At 39.8% G+C, this 20233-nt stretch overlaps 1 protein-coding gene across 3 annotated transcripts; it reads right to left on the minus strand.

The window, feature by feature from the left end:
• Positions 1-3152: 3152 nt before the first annotated feature.
• f13a1b (coagulation factor XIII, A1 polypeptide b) lies at positions 3153-15519 on the minus strand. 3 transcript variants are annotated; one of them, XM_016677162.1, is made up of 16 exons: positions 15406-15519; positions 12836-12906; positions 11504-11721; positions 10590-10778; positions 9901-10149; positions 9712-9830; positions 9531-9638; positions 9243-9417; positions 8712-8850; positions 7849-7952; positions 6841-6929; positions 6527-6680; positions 5860-6135; positions 4903-5063; positions 4385-4521; positions 3153-3480 (listed from the first exon to the last, which is right to left on the minus strand). In XM_016677162.1, coding segments are annotated over exons 2-16 (2262 nt in total). In that variant the 5' UTR covers positions 12838-12906; positions 15406-15519; the 3' UTR covers positions 3153-3338. The 3 variants fall into 3 exon arrangements, with proteins under 3 accessions (XP_016532648.1, XP_016532650.1, XP_007563684.1); XM_016677164.1 differs by having other exon boundaries at positions 12810-12906; XM_007563622.2 differs by lacking the exon at positions 12836-12906.
• Between the last annotated feature and the right edge of the window lie 4714 nt (positions 15520-20233).

A 20233-nucleotide genomic window follows, 5' to 3' on the forward strand; every position in this document is an offset into this window, starting at 1 on the left:
GTAAAAATGTAAATACCATATTTTTCGGACTATAGGCCGCTACTTTTTCCCCACGCTTTGAACCATGCGGTTTATAGCCCATTGTGGCTTTTCTGCTTTAGCAGGAAGTGAATCATTGGAAGAAAGTGCTAAATTTTCTTTTAGAACGAGCACATGCTAGCAGCAGCATGACGGATAAATGTTTTCAAACTCATACCCCCTCATCATGGAAACAACACGAAGAAAAAGATCCCGCTTTTAAGTTGAGGAGTATCGATCTGGCAGGACAGGAGGGAAATAGAGCCGCTGTACGTAAGCTCAGCGTGAGCCAATCCATGGTTCGGCGTTGGAGACGCAGGGCAGCGTCTTTAATAGCAGATTTATGAAAAACCGAGAGCGGCTGAGATACCAGCGGCCTATATATATACGTTTCCAGTTTTTTTTTTTTTTAAACTTAGTACATGCACTTTATAGTACGGTGCGCTCTGTAGTCTGGAAAATACGGTACTAATAATTACTGTTTATATGGATGAATCTAAAAAGCGCCACTGATTTTTAACCACATGGTTAAATGGCATTACCTTGTTCTGTTGGGTGAGGACTTTCTCAACAAATCAAGTTTTTCTCATGCACTTTAAGGCTGTACAGTAAGATGTTTGTAAAAACTGTATATTTTTTTCTGAACTTAAGTTCCATAAAAAGTTGTTGCGCCATGGATCAACTTGACCGTCTTGATTTCTTGACTTAGTCCAAATAATGCATTTTTTCTCTGCATAAAAGTTCTCCAAACAACATGTACAGTGTTGGTGACTTTTTAGGCTGTTGTGATGCTGTGTATGAGAGCTATCCTCAACTACATTGGACTGTCTTTTACGAGACATAGACAGACAATTTTCATTTCTAACTCCGAATGTTAGATTGCTTTAAATCAGTAAAACTGTGTGTTATCCGAGTATATCTTAGAAAAATTGGAAAATCATGAAAAAGGGAGCAGTTTCTTGTCATTTTAGAAACGTTCAACATAGACTGATTCAGACTCATAGATTGAAGTATTTCAAGCCTTTGTTTCTTGTTATTTTTTGACAGACTGCTAAAAATAAACAATATTTAGTGTGTCAGAAAATTGTCTTGGAATGTTATATAAGATTAGTAAAAATAATGCACATTTTAAACAGAAACCTATGGAAAACGTTCAGTTCTAACCACTTGGACTTGCATTCATTGCTGCATCACTGTGACGAGGCATGGAGGCGATCAGCATGTTGTTCTGCAGTCATGGAAGCTCAGGCTGCTTTAGTTGCAGTTTTCAGGCGATCTGCATTGTTTGGTCTGCTATCTCTGATTTTCCCTTTTACAGTGCTCCACAGATTCAGAGCGTTTGCTGACCAATCAAGGTTTATAATTTCACCAGTTTTCGTCTCGGGAAGCTCCAGTCACATTATTTACATTTTATTAATACAATCTACTAATTTGCTCCACCTTGTCTTTTGCTATTTCATTCATCCTGGAACATCAATGTTACATCGCACGTCTCCTAGAGACCATCTCGGGATGTAGTGATGGCATTAAGACTCTCCTCCAGTGAAAAGTGACTGAATCCAGTGCTTCACAGCTGAACGATGTCCATCTTGCAAATTAAAGGGCTGCAGCACACTGGTCAGTTTTTAACTGTACTGTGAAAACTTTGTGGAGAGTAACATGAAGACACCAACAGTATAAGTTACTTTTTAGGGAAAATGGTTTGCCTTAGATTATTATCGATCCTAAAAACACATTTATGTGAAATGTTGACTTTTACAAAGTGGAATTTGTGCACTAAGTAGGATTATTATACTGTTAGGGTAAGAGACTTGGATAGTTTTATTACCAGGAAGACCTATTATAAAATGAAAAACTCACTGCAGGGTTAATGACTGAGCTTTATGAGGTTAGTGACATCCTGGCTTCCCCACTCTGTCTCTGACTCACACAGTCTGATGCAATAAAAATAACCAACACCACATGTTGCTACTTTATTTATTAGGTAATTCCAAGATGAAGGAACAAACAGAAATAGCTGTTAACTGTGAATATAAATGGAGTTTAATCTGCATAGAGATACACAGAAGTATGGGATTCTTTCTGAAATGTAAACTAAAACAATATATAGTTTGATAAAATACTGTATCTAAAAGCCTGCTATCAGTTTTCTATGGCATATATTCAGTATTTGTAAGATTTTTAGCCGCACAGTTTCAATAAATCCTCTGCTTACCTCAACCTGCTGTTTGCTTCATAGCAAGCAAATGGAAATAAACTGGAAGCTCTTACATTGCAAAGAGATTATATAATATGTGCTTAAGTATTTCAGAATATAACAGACTGGGCTTGTTGCATGGCGTAAAAAGGACAACTGTGGCTGAAACTCCCTACCTGTTTACACATGCAGTGAAAGTTCAGTCACCTTTACTTTTCGAAGTTATTCTGCCCCCTAGTGGCCAAATTAAATTACTCAAAAATGGGACTTGAAGCAAAAATGGTCAAGATTTGTACTGACCAAAATATTAAGTTGTTGATCAATCTTTATTATGCTACAGGTAAAAATCTGAGTTTTTTAAAATCTATTTTTGTCTGTACTTTCATGCATCAGATTAGTATTTCAATATGCTCAAACTACCGCCTCTATTGATATAGATGATAAAAGTTATGGAAGTCTCTATACTTTAAGTACTTTACTGTGCAGAAGTCTTCAGACAACCCCTTCAGTCATGTTTTAACAGATTATCATGTAATTAGGCCTGCCACAATAAACAATAAACCAATTAATCAGATGATAAATTAAAAGAAACTCAATAATTTAGCTTGATTTATCATTTTTCTCTCTTTTTAACCAAAAACTGAATTATAAAGTCTTCAGTCTGGTACTTTGGTCTTAACTGTTACTTTTTTTGAACGATAATTTTGTTTAATTTTGACTTCACATTTTATTTTATTTGTTGTTTTCTTTCTTTATTTTGGATATTTCAAATTTTTTCCAGTTCCAGCATTTAAATGTTCATTAGAATTTAAAGTTTATTGATCTTTGAGGATATGCTCTCGCATTTTTATGCCATTATTACTATCATACCACTCGAAAATGTTCTTAAAATAACAATGTTATCGTTTATCACAATAAGTTCTAGGACAATTTATCGTCCGGCAAAATTTGTTATTGAAACATGTAACAATAATAAGCCCATACCAGTACTTTCCCATGCTTTCTGAAACTTTTCTCCAATTTCAGCATTTTTAGCTAAGTCTAAAGAAATCGGGGTTGTTTTAAGGCTTGTGCACAGGGCTGGATGCTGCAGCTGGGTGTCGGTGAGTCTTCTGTTTCCTCTTTAGGTTTCGACGGTGATGGATGCCTGGCCGGAGACCTGTCTGAGACCAGAACAGTCCAGAGTAGCCATCACTCTGGTTTTGCCAGGCCTCTGCGGAGTAAACATCTCGGTCCAGGTCAGAGAGGAGCCGCCGGGGAGCAGACTGTGAACAGCAGAGCCTGAGTTACAAACTGGACTGCTTTAAGAAGACTGAGACGCACAAATCATTAGCTTATCAATTTATCTCATATCAATTTAGTAGCCAGAAAAAGTTATTTAACATATAACAGATAATTATAAGTGGAAAAACTATTCAACATCTATTCTGAGGTTCTGTTGTATAAATGTTGTGGCTCATTTCTTTTGATAGGCGTTACTATGAAGCCCAGATTTTTGTTTTGTGAATTGTTGTACGGTATGTACAGTGTTTTTAGCCACATAACGCAGTCTGTAATTGCACTGGATTTGTGATGGTTTTCTGAATAGGAAAGAGATGACCATGCAGCAAAGGCTGCTGAAGACCAATGATGATGCACATGAAATATTTTTAGTCTAGTTTCTACTGCAAATATCTTTGTACACTGGAAGTTAGACAGAACTAACTCACAAGTAACTTTTCAACTAGATACAGGAGCTTGTTTTAAGTCAATAGTTCCTCATTATGGATGAAAATGTACTCCTTCCTTCGACAGATTATTTCACTTATAGCAAGACATTTTGCCCATGTTATCAGTGAAACAATCTGCCAATGGAACCAGTACTTTCTGTCAATATAAAGAAATTACTAACTTAAAACAAGCTCCTATATCTTGCTGAAAAGTTACTTGTCAGTTAGTTTTGTCTTATTTTAAGTCTAGTAAGATAATTGCACTAGAAACTAAACTAAAATGATGTGTTTTTACAGTGTCCATCAGTGAGGGTTAGGATTAGTGAGTGTTAGGGTTACGGACCCAAATGCAAACGCAATGCCTGCAGTTAATAAAGTGAGAAGCTGTTTTAGCAAGAAGAAGAACAAGATGGATGGAGTTTATTTCTAGGAGAACTCGTCTGTTTCCTCTCAGTCTCACCTGTAGTATCTGGACTTGAGCTCCATGACTCCAGGTCCTTCCATTCGCAGGTAAACGTTCTCAAGGTTGAAGGAGAAGGGGTTGGTAAACTGCACAGTGGCCATCATCTCTTCATTCACTCTGCCGCCACCAGACACCTGAAGCGCAAAAAAAACAACATACAGAAGCCTCAGAAGGTAAACATGAAGGAGGTTTTCTTCATAAGGAACAAACTGTTCGGCGCCGATGGTAGAGACGGTGGTAAGAGTTAGCCCAACCCTGGAACCGGTGGGTGGCCGCTCCATCTGTCTCCATCATTGTGTGCTTGAGCCAAACATTTTACTCGCCTTGCACCCTGCTGATGGTGCTGCTACTCACTTCTGTCAGACTTCCAGGGCAGCTGTGGCTATAATCTGACCACCATCAGATTGTGAATGTAGTTTGAAGTGCTTTAGTGTCCTCTAGACTTGATAAAGTGCTATGCAAGTACAGGCATTATGAAGGAGTCACGCTGGATCAGCCAAAGGAAAAGTTCGTACCTCAACAGTGAGTTTGGGAGTGTGCAGGGTGACAACTTTCATGGCGGACACGATACGGCCGGTCTCTTTGATCTTCCCAGTGACTATGAAGTTAAGGTTGGCCTGTTCCACCAGGTGATTAAGATAGTTCCTCGACTCAATCATCATCAACTCCTTCACACCTGCAACAGTCACAGAAGTTTCTGTCATGATTACCATTTTAGGATAGGGTTATTTAGGTATTGGCTTCTCCTCTTGTGCTACAAGAGTTCTTTACCCAGAATGGAAAAAAGACATAAATGCAAATTTCTGACAGCAGATTGCAGAACACTGAATGGTTCTGAGGCAATTTTGGATTGATATTTGACCACTCTTCTTTTTGGCAGAATTAATAATGCTGATTTAAATCCACTGGTTGTCTACCATGGACCTGAGTTTGGGGGTTATTTTCAAGAGAGTTGGGATCAAAGCCATTCCAAAAGCTTAACTTTATCCATTTCAGTACCAGTTTACTTAAGATTACTGCCATTTTAGAACGAGGTGTCCACGTTTCCACTGATGAGATATTGATTTGAGGAGAAGCTGAATAAATTGGAAGTGATCCTCCCTTTTTATTCCACTCGCGTTGGGCAATGCACCAATATGTGCCACTATTTCTACTATTATTATTGATTATGTCCTAAATAGTGGCGAGCCAGCCAGGAGGTTACGTTGCGTTTTAACCTTTGGGGTTCAGTGAGCAAAACCTAACTGGGTGAACACAGATCCCATTGTGTGTTAATTGTCCAATTAACACAACTAAATATATGTATAACAGAAAATCATGTTCTTTTCCCTCCTTTTATTGACATGCCAACCTGCATGCGCCTCATTCTTGTTTTTTTGTGCAGTACTGCATCATCAATACAAAGAAAAAGATTAATTTTTGCCTTCTTTGTCGCTCATGAGTCTCCTCTCCTCGCGTTTCTCTCTACTCACTCTTTTGGGCTGGAACAGTCACAGTGGGGGTCTTGAACAGGAACTCATTGCTGGAGACTCCGGTGTAATACACCACACTGCCGCTGACGTAGGCCTCCACCGTGCGCTTCTGCAAGCTTTGGTTTACGAACTCCACATTGAACTCGAAGTCATCGCCGACACTGATCTCAAGGGTGGGCAGGACCACGTCCACATCCGCCTCAGGGGGGCTGGACTTCTCTTGCTTGCAGCCGAACTCCTCTGCCTTTTCCAGGACCGTCCGCTCCTCTGGGCTTCCTGCGTTCACATTGGAGCGTTTGATTTTATGATTAAAGGGAAAAGGCAAAAAAAAACAAAAGCCAAAGCTGATCCTTTTCCTGGATTTAATTTAGGACCTCACATCTGACAAACAAATCTGACTTAGATATGAACCGAAAAAAGTGATCCATCAACGAAGCTTTTACCGTCGTTGCTTTACTTTTCCTGTTTACTTTGAGTCATTATGCGTCAAGGTAAATTTATTCGTTCGTGCACCCTTGCGTTTCAGCTGTGACGGCTGGTTAATTTAAAACTATCCTCAGATTTGCCAGGAGTGAGGTCTGTGTGTTAAATCAGAAGCAGCAGCAGGGAAAAGCGGGTTCTGCTGCTTCGTTTAGCAGCAGTGCTTGTGTTCGATGTGGTCACTGACCTTCAGGAAACTTGTATTGATCGATGATGTCTCGACGACCGTCGCTTCCCGCAGCCTTGGTCAAAACCATACGACCCACATGACTTTTTTTCACTTTGACCGTCTCCATGGTCCCGTCTTTCTTCCGTGAGTAAAACACAACGTCGCTGTTGACCTGCGAGGAGGAAAGGACAGGAAAACAAATAACAGCTGAACCGGGTCTGACCCCTGCTGATCCGGCTGCTGGTCACAAAGTATGACAGGCCGACAGACGATGGAAATACTTCCCTTTTGGTTGTAATTTCACAGAAAGTAGTAGTGCTGAAAGAACTAACCTCAGCAAACACAAAGGGCGCATCAAATGGGAAGCAAATTTGTCCGTGTTTTATGGCCAGGACGGATGCGGGTCCACATCTGTACATCCCTTCAAGCAGCAGGAAAGACAACAATCGGTACATTCACTTCACTTTCATATGGGGACAAAACATGCTTTTGTTGTATCACAAAGTGCTGCACCTTCCACGCTTATCGTCTCTGTAAAAAGCCCTAATTGATTGAATCCTTTAATGCAGTTTCATAAGAAAAACTAAGAAGGGGGCATCCATTGTTGGGGAGGTAAAGAATATATATATCTGGGGGTGATGTGGTGGCGCAGAGGCTAAGCACAACCCACCTATGGAGGCCCTAGGGCTTGGTACAGCTGTCACAGGTTCAATTCCAGGCCTGGTGACGCCTCTGTATGTCTTCCTCCTTCTCTCATTACCCACCTTCCTGTCAATTCACTTCCAAATAATATATTATTCCACCCATAAGGCTGTTGATTAGACAGAGTCACAAACCCATATCACCCATTATGAACTATTAAGGCCTTAAAAATACAATTCACATCAACAAAAAAGTTGGTTTTGGTTTTAATTCAGAAATTAAAGTTCACTTCCACCTCACTCACATACAACACAGATTACAAAAACAGCCGCTAAGCATTCTGGGAAATAGTTCCTCTTCCTGTCTTTTTCTTTCAGTTTTTTTAAGTGCTAACCTAAAAACGCTAGTTTGTTCAACTTTGGAGGTTTGACCAAATTAACATGAAGTTAACACAACTTACAACTGAAAGTTTATCTTTCACAAACTCACACGTTTTTGACTTAAAGAAGACAGTAGACACAACCAAATATTTCACAGTGCTCAAAAACTCAGCATTCTTGATTGAATTAATTAAGACTAGTGAAATATTCATTCTAAGAAGCAGCTACTCTGACATCCGGTTGATCCAAATTTATATTTTTCAAGGCCAATAAATGTGGAAGGGGCTGCACGTCAGCTTCATATGGGTTATCGTTTACCGTCGCTGGTTTCCTGTGGCGTCGCGTCCACAACCTGCCAGCCTCCAAAACCTGTAGGCAGGTCCGGTCTGGTCATGTAGCACTCGTTCCAGCAGTGATAGTTCCTGAGAAACACCAAAATGTTCAGAGCTACAGAAAGTGTGAAAAGGTCTCAGTCTAACTTTGGAGCTTTCTTCCTCAGTCGCGTCTGTCATCGCTGGTTTTCTCTACATGAGTAACCACAGAGTGAAAAGTTCAGCTCAAATATGTCCCATCTTCAAGAACGGCACTCTGGAAACCAAACCATTTGAGATGAATACAAAGGCCTAATTATTATTACATTAATAAAAGACGATAAAACAATGCGGTCTTGAATTTCTAATGGATGTGATTTGGAAACCCTGTAACATTGAGCCATTCTCAATCTTTGGCAGCAATATTATTTGATAACTCAAGTGACCTTAGTAGCCCTTTGGTATCAATTATTGACAATAAATTAACTTTGACATGTTGTTCCAGCACATGGATCCTTTCTTCCGGCAGAAGAAAGGAAAGCAGAGGAGAATAATTCATAAGTTAAACACGGAGAACGGAGGCATGAAATAGGATATAATGGATTACAAATTTTGCCTCTTTTTGATTTCTTTTCATATTTAAGTGTCTAAAATCACTAAACACGTTTTAATATCAAACATAATGTGAGTACATACAAAAGGCAGTTTTGAAATTATTTGTATTACCTAGAAAAAGAAAAAAACATAGTCACACACAGACCTGAGTGCTGCCAGACCTGTCATAAACAGGACCTGAATGACAACACAAAGTGGACTAGCAGATGCTAAACCTCAACGCATTAAGCCTCAATGAAAGGGAGTGTTTGGTACCAGACGGAGTCCTTGGTGCGGTTTCGATCGATTCTGCCGTTGTCGTCCAGAATTATGTCCAACTTCAAGTTTCCATCGTTGTCGTGAGCAGAGTAGTAGTTGGTGACCACCCTGGACGGGATGCCCAGACAGCGCAGGACTGAAACACATTTTTTTTTTAGATGAGTTCGACATTTGTTGGAGAAATCTTTTGTTTACCAGCTTGTTGATGTTGCTTAAGTAGTTCTTGTTTGAAAATGAGTTCGTAATTTTGACTCCTATGAAATCACAATTGCGTTTTTAAAATGTCAAAGCAAAATTATATTTTATGTTTTTATATATATATATATATATATATATATATATATATATATATATATATATATATATATATATATATATATATATATATATGTAAAACCAATACAAACTGCTTTTCTCTCAGTGTTCAGCTGCAGTTTCTGACGTTTTCATATGTGACTTTGGTACTAATACTATGGTATTCATTTTTGTGGAGATCTAATGAATAAAAAAGAAACTTCAAGATCTCACAGGAATTGAAGACAGCGGCGTAGACCCAGCACTGAGCGTAGCACACAGGCATCTTGCTGCGGAAGTAGCTGAGCAGGATGTCGGTGCTGCCGGTCCAGGAAGTCGGCGCCACTCCATAGGTGTAGTCGCCACTCCAGTTCCCCACCAGCACGCCGTCGTCATCACGTGAGTTCAACTAGGAGAGAAAACTGCCTGATTTTATAACGTTTCAACAACATATTTGGGGTTATGTCATTTTTGAATTACTGCAACTGGAGACGTTTTTTTTTTCTTAAAAGAGCTCCTCACCATGGCAGAGGCCTTTCTGGTCACCTTTATGGGGTCTCCTCTGTTGGTGATTGGCATCTCAGACCGATCCATGATGTACAGACAGGCATCTAGAACTCCAAAGTTGAACTATGAGGTAAAAAAAAAGAAAAAATTAAACCACTGAAACAATCAGAAAGTAGCTGAATATATTCTCTCTTACCTGTCCGTAGTTCCAGTTTCTCTCGGACACGTCGTCGTAAGCGCCATGATAGATGATCCCCAACTCATTCATCACACACTCCTGCCTCTCTGCCTCATCGTCCAGGAACACAGCATCGTCTACGAGAGGAAAACAAAAAGTCTCAGGAGAACACAAAATCACACCTGCGACGTTTTGATCCAAACAAACCTGCTGCCCAAGGATTGAAGAGGATGTACAAATCTCTGCTGTTGTCCCGCTTCGTCCTACGAATGCCAAACGGAGTCTGCACTGCAACGTACATGTGATATTTTCCCACAATGCAGTTGGCTGCTGGCGTGACGCCCATGATGACCACATTGTCGTTGGTCTGTATGACGCGGCCTTCCCAGGAGCTCTGACGGGTCTTGGTGGGGAACACAGGAATGTAGGTCCCCTTGCTGTACTGAGGGTTGGCGCCTGAGATAAAGCAAGAAGCATCAGCAGGTTACTGCTGCATGGGTAAAATACGCAGCTACTGGCATGACTACTAAACCAATTTAAAAGGTATTCAGAGGAATTCATCTTCCATTGTTCAAGCAAAACCTCAAACTAAGATTTGTTTAGTCAGTGGGGAACATGAGGTTGAAATACATGGAGAGAGCGATTGTTGAACAGGCTCGTCCTCCAGATCTACTAGAACTTTTCTGCTCTTTTCTCTTTAGCTTACCCAAAGGGTTTTCAATTACATTTCAATACATTTCTTAAGGCTTGCTACATTTAAACTTGAGGGAACTGTATTACATCTCACTGAATTAGAAGTTTTTCTGGGGTTTTTTTGCCATTAATTTCTGAACCACTTTTACTCAGGCTCTGAAAAGTCCGTACAGCAACGAGACGTCTAGTTGTAAATGTCTCACCAATGACAAACTCCACGGCAAACTTGTCCTCGTTAGGTTTGTAAGCGCGACTGAAGGTGATCTTGATCTGGAACTCTTGACCCCGGCGGACGATGAGATTGTCACAGTGGTACAGGCTGGTGCGGTGGTCGGTCTTGTTGGTTTCGCCTCGCCCCCTCATCATGTCCACGTCCCAGATGTCCAGGAATTCTGGATGGACAGAAACGCGCGGAGCAGAAAGCAATCAGCCTTAAAACCTGGAGTGAAGATACTGAGGAGCAACTAGAAAGAAAAGAAGATTATGTAGCAAGGCTGTGCAATAGACTTTTGTTGGTGCAGTCTTAAAAGTTTTTTTTTTTCATGCTTCAAGGGAGCAAAAAAGTTTAGAAGTTAAATATTGATTCAGAAAATGAATTAGGTTAAATCTGCTTTAAAAATTCCAACGTTACTCTTCTGCAAACGTTTCTCTAAAGTGCTTTTAGCACATTCTCCAGTAAACATGCATTTAGGACCAATCAGCCCTTCAAACCCACAAATATTCAAGTGGCTCAGCAGTTTTTCTGGTAAATGTTCGTCACTGCTGTGAGGTTTCGTACAAATGTTCACATGTGGTTGTTTGCAGGCAGTCAGATAAAACTCCAGTAAGTGTTTCAAAAACTTCTGTCACATCTGGGCCCCACAGCAGGAAGTCTGCTCACTTTATCCAGCCTGCAATTCATTCACCTGTCAATCATGTCCAAAAAACGAAGAAATAATCTGCCACTTCCAGGACAAAGAGACACACACTGTCCTCTAAAACAAATGACTTTCATCAGTAAAATGCCTTGAGAAGGCAGTCGGCTTCTTTCTGAATCAAACCTTCCTCTCTCACATTTTAAGCCGAGCATGTTTATGTGTGTTCCTGACGTCTGTTGCCAATGGTTACGGCCCCTCACCTGTCAGAGGAGGGTATCCTCTCGGACCCGGTGCTCCAAAAAACTCTAATTCTGGGATGTCGGCTGCCTCAAAGTTGTCGCTGTCCGTGGGGCCTGACGCTCGGCCCCGGCTGCCCACCTTGGGAGGACGTCCGGCGGGAGGAGCTGGAGGAGCGGAAGGGGTCGGGGTCGTAGCGCCCTGGTCAGACATTTTGACGATTTCTTGAAGCGCTGTATTCCTGAGAGAGGAGGAGGAGGAGTGGATAAAGACCAGAATTATAGCCACACTGAGTCCGTTCTGCTGATGACAGCATGTTATATGACTTATAACTGGCCTCTGCAATTACATTTTTAAAGCCCAGAGCTGGATTTGTTGTGTAAGAGGAGAGCAGCGCTTAGCTTTAGTGTTGAAGCAAGCGGCGCAATAATCGCTCTTTCCAGTGGTTTTGATTCACATGTGGTCACCGTGTGTGCTTGTGGTTTTGCTGGAGTTTACAGTCACTGCTGTTCCTGTGAGCTGCAGGGAAACACTGCTAGCGTTTAGCAACAAGTATTCAGTGTTTTTATGTGTGTGGTTAAAGCAGAGTACACACACACACTGCTGCTGAGCGTTCATTCAGGATTAAACTAATCAGAAAGAATTGTGAGCTTCAACAAACAACTTACAGAATATCTCTGTAATTTTAATTTCATTTGAAGTGATATGAGATTGCATTTTGGGTATTTCAGGAATTTGTGTGTACTTTTCATTTCTTCCCATAGAAGTCCTATGCAACATCCTGCCATTATTGTCTACGTAAATGTTTACAACAAGACCAGTATCAGAACTTATTCAACTCAACTCAAAGGGATTTTAAAATGCTACTTTTCTAACTTCCTGCAGCAGCTTGTTGCACCGTAGTGGAGGTACGTACAGTTTTGTCCATGAGATTTGGTTTTGAATGAGCAGCACAAATTGTGAAATAAAAGGGCAGGCCGTTTTCAAAATGTTCAGTAAGTGAAAACATTTCAGCTGTGTGTCATTGCATCACTCTTGACAGCAGACGAGTCTCGTCGGAAGCCAGAAGTCTCTTTATGGAGCAATCTGTTACCCTGTGTGGCAACCCCAGTCAAGCCCACAATATTTGGTTCTGCTAATTACAATTAGGCTTTTATTCATAATGATTCATGAAGGTTTAACAAACTCAAAGCGTTTGTCTGTTATCCGCCCTGCCAAAGCGTCCCACAGAGCCCATATCTGTGGTTCTGCTGTGTTTTTTTTTTTTTTTTTTAATAAAACAGAGCTCTCGCTGTGTTAAATGGTGACTAATGCAGCCGGACGTCATCCCAAACCTCTCTCCGTGTCACACCCACATTATGTAACAGCTGCTCCAGCTCTTGGCCAGGTATTTTGGCCCAGCAGCTGGGAGCTGAGAGCGCTGCCCCTGCATGAGATGAAAACAGCTTTTATGCATTTGATGGTTTTCTCCAAACTTGGAACACACACACCTGTCATCATCAGAGCTGCAGCTCCATGCGCTGCCAGCCTTCTCTGCCAGCTGGAAGCATGTGAAGCCCAGGTGGGCGGAGGTCATTTTAGCCGCGTTTCATATCGCACTTGTTGTATAACACTGAGTACACAGTTGCTCTTTGTTTACCCCGTTTCAGTGTGTAAATAGAACGGGTTACGGTTGAGTATGTCAGTATTTTCAGTCACCATAATGGTCATTTTTGGGGGTTATTGGTTTAACCTGAAATCATAAAACTTTGTTTTCTATGAACCAAAATGGCCACTTAGTGAAAATACTGCATAGGAGTACAAATTTACGGGCAAATTTACCAAACCATTTGAACACAGTAGATTAGTGCAAATCAGAGTTTGCATATCGGTTCAATTAAACTGTGCAAAAGAGAAAATCTGCTTCGGAAGCCATGAAGATCCTGGGATCATCCTAAGCACGACTAAAGCTGTGCTTGGCTAAAGGTTCTTCCCGAGCTCGGGTTTTTGTTTGACGCCATTTTACCGTTTCCTCACAGTCACTTACCTTCAGGTTACGGTGGAAGTTCAGTAGAAGAAAGTCAGGACAAAGCAGGAGAGACATGGGAAGAAAAGCATGTGATGAGTTGATGATGAGTTCACTGTTGTGGTTTTCAGCAGAGAAAGCAAGAGAAGAGTGGGCGTGTGGAAAGTCCGCAACTCTTCAGGTCTACATGTGTTTTTGTTTTATCTCTGACTCTGAAAATCATTTAAAATACACAGATGGCAGTAAAGACAATCCCCAAGTTACTGCTGTCCTTTGAGGGTTTGGTTTTGCTTCCCTGGGTTTGTTTTTTTTTCCTGATCCCTGTGTGTCTTTAATTCTGTCATTAAGCCTCGTTTGTCTCCTCAGCTGCTGCCTCGTTCTACTTTTGTCAGATCTCCTTGTTAAATTACGTCATTTCTCCCTGATGTCTTTTATATCGTCTCCCACTTTTTCTTCCAAGTTAATCTCATATATTTCCATTTTGGTTTTTCAGTTGTTCCTCTGTGTTGCTACTAGTTTTCTTTAGTAGTGCAACAAACAAGACAGATGTGTGTGCATGCGTGTGTGTGTGTGTTTATCTGCATGCAAATGGTGGTTCATAAAATGCAGAGGTAAAGGAAATAGCAAACACAAAAGATGTGCAAAAGGTCGACCAAATGGCAACTTTGTGAATCGATCCCTCTGATTTTTGCACATTTTCCTCTCAAAAAATGTAACCTTTAAGTTCGCTTCTATTGTTACTGTGATAAATGAATCTGGTGCTTATGAGTATCTTTGCTAAGCTGCTTCCTTTCTTCTAAAATAGATATTTTCAGAAGTGCCACCAAGATATAAGATAAGTAAGATTTCATATCCATCTGATATTATTGAGTGATTTCAGCCAGATTTAATTTTCTATCTTTGGCAGCTTTCTAGAATCTCAGATGATTTTATTTAGAGTTTACTATATATAAAAAAATAACTTTATAGCATAATTTTATTTTTCAGTTGTGTTCATAAAGTTGAGATGTTTAGAGAAAAAACAGTGAAAGCTTGTTATTCCCAACTCAAACCAAAATCTACCTCAACTATGATACTGATCTGAAGTATCGAGGATTGTCGCAAAATAGTTTTCATTTTGACATTTAATGAATTACATCAAATTATACGAACAGATTCCCTTTTTTCTTGAATAAATTCCACAGTTACTAATGTGAAACAAGGACAGCATAGTGTTTCAGACTGCTTTACCATCAGCTGCTACAAAAGTGTCAGTACGCTCTTTTGAAAAATCCTTCCATACAAATTCATTTTTAAGCTTCAATTTAGGCGGAACGAAAACACACATTCCTACAAGAAATATTTGTGTTTGACTTTTGTCTCTTTTTTAAAAAATAACCGTCAGATTTTTTTATCCGCTAAAACTGTTCATAAAACAATTTTGATGGAAAAGAGTTATTTGTGCCAACTTGAAAAGATTTATTAGGTGAAGTTTTTCATCATAAAACTCATCCATCCACGCCCCCGCCTCCGTCCCTCGCAGAGAAGAGGAAAAAAAAAAACAACAAAAAGAAAAGAAAAAAAAACGCAGTTCCTTCACAGTGGAGCATCTGCCCTGAATTAAACATTAAACACATACTGAGTTTCATAATTTCAAGATGAGGAATGTCTGCTTTTATTGCTGTAATAAGATGCCATTCTTTGGATATTACTGCTGTCTCCTGAAATTCATTTTGTAATTCATTTTCAGAGGCAGAATTTCCTGAAAAAGTTGCTGTTTGGTGTTAATAAGACTCACACGGAAACACTAAAACTCTCCTCCTGCTCCTGTAGAGTTATTTGCGCCATGCTAAGTATGAGTAATTTAAGTCACATCCTCTCGTGAGGCAGCAGTGAAACATGAAACGACCGAACTTGCAGCAAAGTAAAGTATTTACTCACCGGTCGGTCAGGCTTTAAGAAGTCTGATGCTCGTCGTCGGCTGGAGTTGTAGAAGCTGCTGGAGGGTGGAGCTGATCTGCCGCTGCTCCATCCAGGACTCTTCTTCCTCTGCTTATAAACCCAACAAGAGCCAAGGAAGAGGTCCAAGTGTGTGTTTGTGTGTGTTTGTGTGTGAAGTTGTCCAGTGTTTTTGCGGCAGGATGTGGGTTGTAACCGCCTCTGGATAAACCCCCCACCGCCAGCCTCAGACCGAGAAACTCACTCAGATAAAGTTTGTTACTTTAACTTATTTTGGGGCTCTGCTGTCTTTCCTTAATGTGGTTTTCTGTACCAGCGCTGGCCTGTTTCTATAATAAAACTCTACTGAATACTGGGACAAAACGATAAGCTTCTGATAATGTGGATAATTTTCCCTCATAAATTACATGAATGTAACAAAATGTTTTCGGCGCAAAATACACGATAGAGTTAGGAAATGAATCTGTATTGAAGAGTATAGTCCTGATATTTGCTCAATCCAGTTGAACATGATTGAAATGGTTTCCCATTCCTGGGTCACATTAAGGCAGGTGAATAAAAAATATGTCAGAAACTCTCAATTTACAAGTCGATATAAGTTCCTACCCTCATCTACTGTCAAAGGATTTGTGACCGAAAGAATGAGATTGTGGATACAGGTGTGATAAACAGCATCAGAGCTGTATGAGAATGGTTTATGGGTCGAGGTATGTTCCCACATCAAGCTGAGGATCTGGGGACTTGAAAAGTGACCTTCTCAATTCAATCTGACTGACCAACATATTTTGCAAACTAGAGTTGTAATTGCATCGAAATGTTGGTTCTGGAGTCTAAATACATAATATGACAAAGTTTTCTCCTTTCATTTCACAGTTCTGAGCTGCTTTGTATTGGTCGTTCACAAAAACAAAAAAAGTTTCTGATTATGACATGAACATTAAAAAAAAAAAAAAAAAAAAAAGTCCAAGTGGTACAAACACTTCCTGAGTGATTGCACAAGCTGTTCTCCTCTTGACTTCCTGAATGTGCTGGTTGATACTTCAGTATAACTCAAGTGTTTGTATGAATAAATGACCCAGAGTGCATCTCGGCATGAATGCCCACAGTGTTCACCTAACCCGAAGACCCCAGTCTCAGAGTTCACATAAACATTGTTTTGTCGTGTCCTGCATCGTTTTCAACTCGGGGATTTTTTGAAAGGTTTTAAATTTGGATGTCTCTGCTAGGAGGCAGGTGGTTTGAGGCTGCAGACCTTGACGCTTAGCATCTAATTTTGGGCTAAGAGGCTAAAAAGGATGTTGTGTGATTTGTGTCCCGTATTTGTTCAGTACCTCTGAGTGAGGACACTTTGAAGTCTTGCTTAATTTGGGGGTCACGATTCCCAGTCACAGGTGCTCTTCGTGTTTGATGGTGTTTGTTGGTTTATGGCTCACTGTATTTGTGTTCACGTTATGCTTATGCTTTTTCACCTTTGCAGATTTCCACAGAAACCTCTCTGTTGCCCCTTTGAGGCTCGTGCTTTCCCGTTTTCTGTGGCGTTCCTCACTTTAGCGTCTTGAGGGGTTTTGTGGTCTCAGTAAAGATAAAGTTGTGCAACAGACTTGCGTTAATTGTTTGCGAATGGCGAGAAAACTATTTTTCCATCAAATCCAAACTGGATTACTGTCCGCAAGATGAGCAATAAGATCAGTCCTGCTGAACTGCGAAGGCAACACAGGAGAAAACCTAAAGTTAAAATGTACTTTTCTTCTTTTAAAACTTCACATTTTTCTAGAAAACAGACAAATGATGTGGTTTTGGAAAAATCTATACAGAAGCAAAAGCACCGCACTTCTCATTCTGTCTGCTAAGTTGGATTTTATCAGATAAGCAAAACCAAACAGAATCCCAACGATGCCTTCACTGTCCGAATTTTTCAAAGAATTTCAAAAAGTTCTATGTTAGAGATAAGCTTCAATATTAATAATACGTCTCAAGTTTTAAAATGAAACATGTAGGTGTAATGAGTTTATTTGAAAAGAATAGCAGGAAGTAAACAAGCAAAGCTAAATCAGTTTGTGCAAAAATGTTTCAAATGAAAAAGTGTGGCTGTCAAATGACACTGCAGAACATCTTAAAAAGAAAATTATCAAGTTATTTGGAAATTACAGAAAGCAAATAACTTTTGCTAATGGCCACTTCCAAGAGCAGAATGTTTATTTTTTTGTCTTGTACTTTTTCTCACTTAATTTATATTATTACCAACGCTGCTCTTCTCATATTAAAGTTGACTGTTTCCTCTTACTTCTGAATGGTCCTAAATTAGTTTAGTTCTAAGTTATTATTGAGCTTTTCTGCATTCAGTCTGGGCGTTCAGATGTTTCTTCCTCAACTTTGGCAGTGAATCAGTGTTCAAGGCTAGTAAAGTAATGAATCCAAGCACAAAAAAAAATAAAAAATAAAATAAAAAATCCCAACTACTCTTTAATTTGCTTCAAGTATGACAAAGAATTTCCATCAGGAGCACAGACAAAAAAAAATGAAACGCAGTTTTATTTACCACTGAGGCAGACGGGTTTTTATAAAGAAAAGAACTGTTTACTGAACTTCATCGGCGAACCAACAAAAACACCCTCCTAACCTCCACTTAAATTAATCAAAAACACACAAACTGCACTGTACGTGTTTCATTGCCACCGTCAACACTCATTCTGCCAGCCGACATTAACGTCAGGGGTAAACTAATCACAGGCTCTAGTGTTAATCTATGTGATAAACCAGATAAATGAGAGCCGTTAGAGGTTGGCGCTCTTATTTTCTTCATAATGTGAACTCGTTCAGTGAAAACCCTCAAAGCGCCTCGTGAAACTATTCATATCCTCTGAACTTTTCGTGCATCTTGCTACACAACAACCTCAAACTTCTGAATTGTTTGAAGGAGTTTTCTGTGACAGAATAACACAAAGTAGTACATAACTCTAACGTGGAAGAAAAAAAATGATACATAAACATGATCTTTGACTGTATCTTACAAATAAAAAGTGTGGAATATTTGTATTCGGCCACACCGAATCAGTCTTTGTTTTGACTCAAACTGTTCTGCAGTGGTCGCTGCAAAATAACTAAGTCAGAACAAATGAGGCGAATCTAAGAAATCTTTTTATCGCAGACTTTCAATTTGATTCGACGTGAACTTTGACTGGACCCTTCCATAACATGAAGATGTTTTATTCTGCTGCAGGATTGAGTCTTTTACAGCCTCTGATTGGTATTCCTAAAATACTCTCACATATTTGGAGTTATTCGTCCTCCCATCAACTCTGGCCAGCTTCCATGTCCCTGTCAAAAACAAACAAACAAACAAAAAACAAATCCCTATTTTATACATTTCCATGTATTTCAAAAAATAATTAATTTTGGTCTCATCCAACCGGAGCACCTTCCTCCATATTTTTACATTTTTTAAAACCTACTCCTGCTTTGAACTTCTCCACAAATACCCACAAACGTTCACTAATGTTTGCTGACAAACCTCTGAGGTCTTAACAAAACATCTGCACTTTAAACTTATTAAAAAAAGATTCAAGTGCTGAAGGTAAATGGTTGTGGTCAATTTTATTTCAGGGTATCAGACTATGGGGGCTGAATACAAATATCAGAGCGATATCCTGTTAGGTTTATGTGTTTATTTTTATTTGGTGTAATACCTGAAAGTCACAGTGGGTGGCGTCGTGTCTGGTTGAACTGAACCCAGCAGAAAAGTATCTGAACCGTACTCCAATCTGGAAGGTGGCGGTAAAGCACCTGATGTTGTTTGTTATCCGCCATAAAAACAGAAGAAGAAGAGGAAGAAGAAGAAGAAGAAGAAGAAGAACCAATCAGCAGGTGTGCTGATAGCCATGTTGATAGCAAGGAAACAAACGGGTTTTTGAGCGTCGTCGTTGTTTGTTTTTGATTGTTGCGTTGCGCCAATTATGTGAACCTTTTGGTTGTAGTAAGCCGACTCTGAAATTGTGCAAACTTTAAAATTTTACAGTTGAGATTGTAAAGTTACAAAAACAGAATAAATAAATAAATAAAAATCTGCAGTATAAATACTTTTGCAAAGCACCGTGTCTGTCATTATGCTGCTCCTCTACAAAGGAAAAGACTCAATAAATGCTTACAAGAACATGCATGTTCAAACAATAAATTTAACATTCAACCTGTTATTAAAAAAAAAACCCTCTAAGGAGCAGGTCTGGATACATTAATGCCACCAAAACTATAAAGCAGTCGATTCAGTGCTTTCCATAAACAGAGCTTGTTTTTATCATCTCTAAGTGCTGCTGGAGGAAAGGATGAATCATGAAGAATATGATCTCGTGTGTGTTTTCATGGTTTGGGGTGAACAGGGTCACGTTGTTGGAAAACATATTGTACCATGCCTGTACCCGAAGACGCCCCCACCCACAGTGATGTGACAGGAGGCAGATCGTAGAGCCGGGGCGATGAAGGATCACTGGCTCCTCACACAATAAGGCAACTATAAGAAAATAAATGTCTCATTGTAAGGGCTCTAATCCGTCATGAAGGTTTTTTTTTCCACAACTCTGCTGGTGAATGGTGGCTCTGCCGAGCGAAACTTTTATACGGCCAAGTTTTGCGAGGAAAATAAATGGGTGCTTAATAAATAATTTGAAAAGTCTTTCCACGTTGAATGTGACAAAATGGAAACTGAAAACCAAAACAAATCTTTTCGAGGAAAACCTTTCATAAGTGTACTCTCCCTTAAGCGAATACTTTGATGTGCCGTCTTTTGGCTGAGCATTGATTTGCAGAAAGGTCACAA

Source organism: Poecilia formosa, unplaced genomic scaffold (genome assembly GCF_000485575.1).
Source record: "Poecilia formosa unplaced genomic scaffold, Poecilia_formosa-5.1.2 Scaffold149, whole genome shotgun sequence".
Taxonomy (NCBI): domain Eukaryota; kingdom Metazoa; phylum Chordata; class Actinopteri; order Cyprinodontiformes; family Poeciliidae; genus Poecilia; species Poecilia formosa.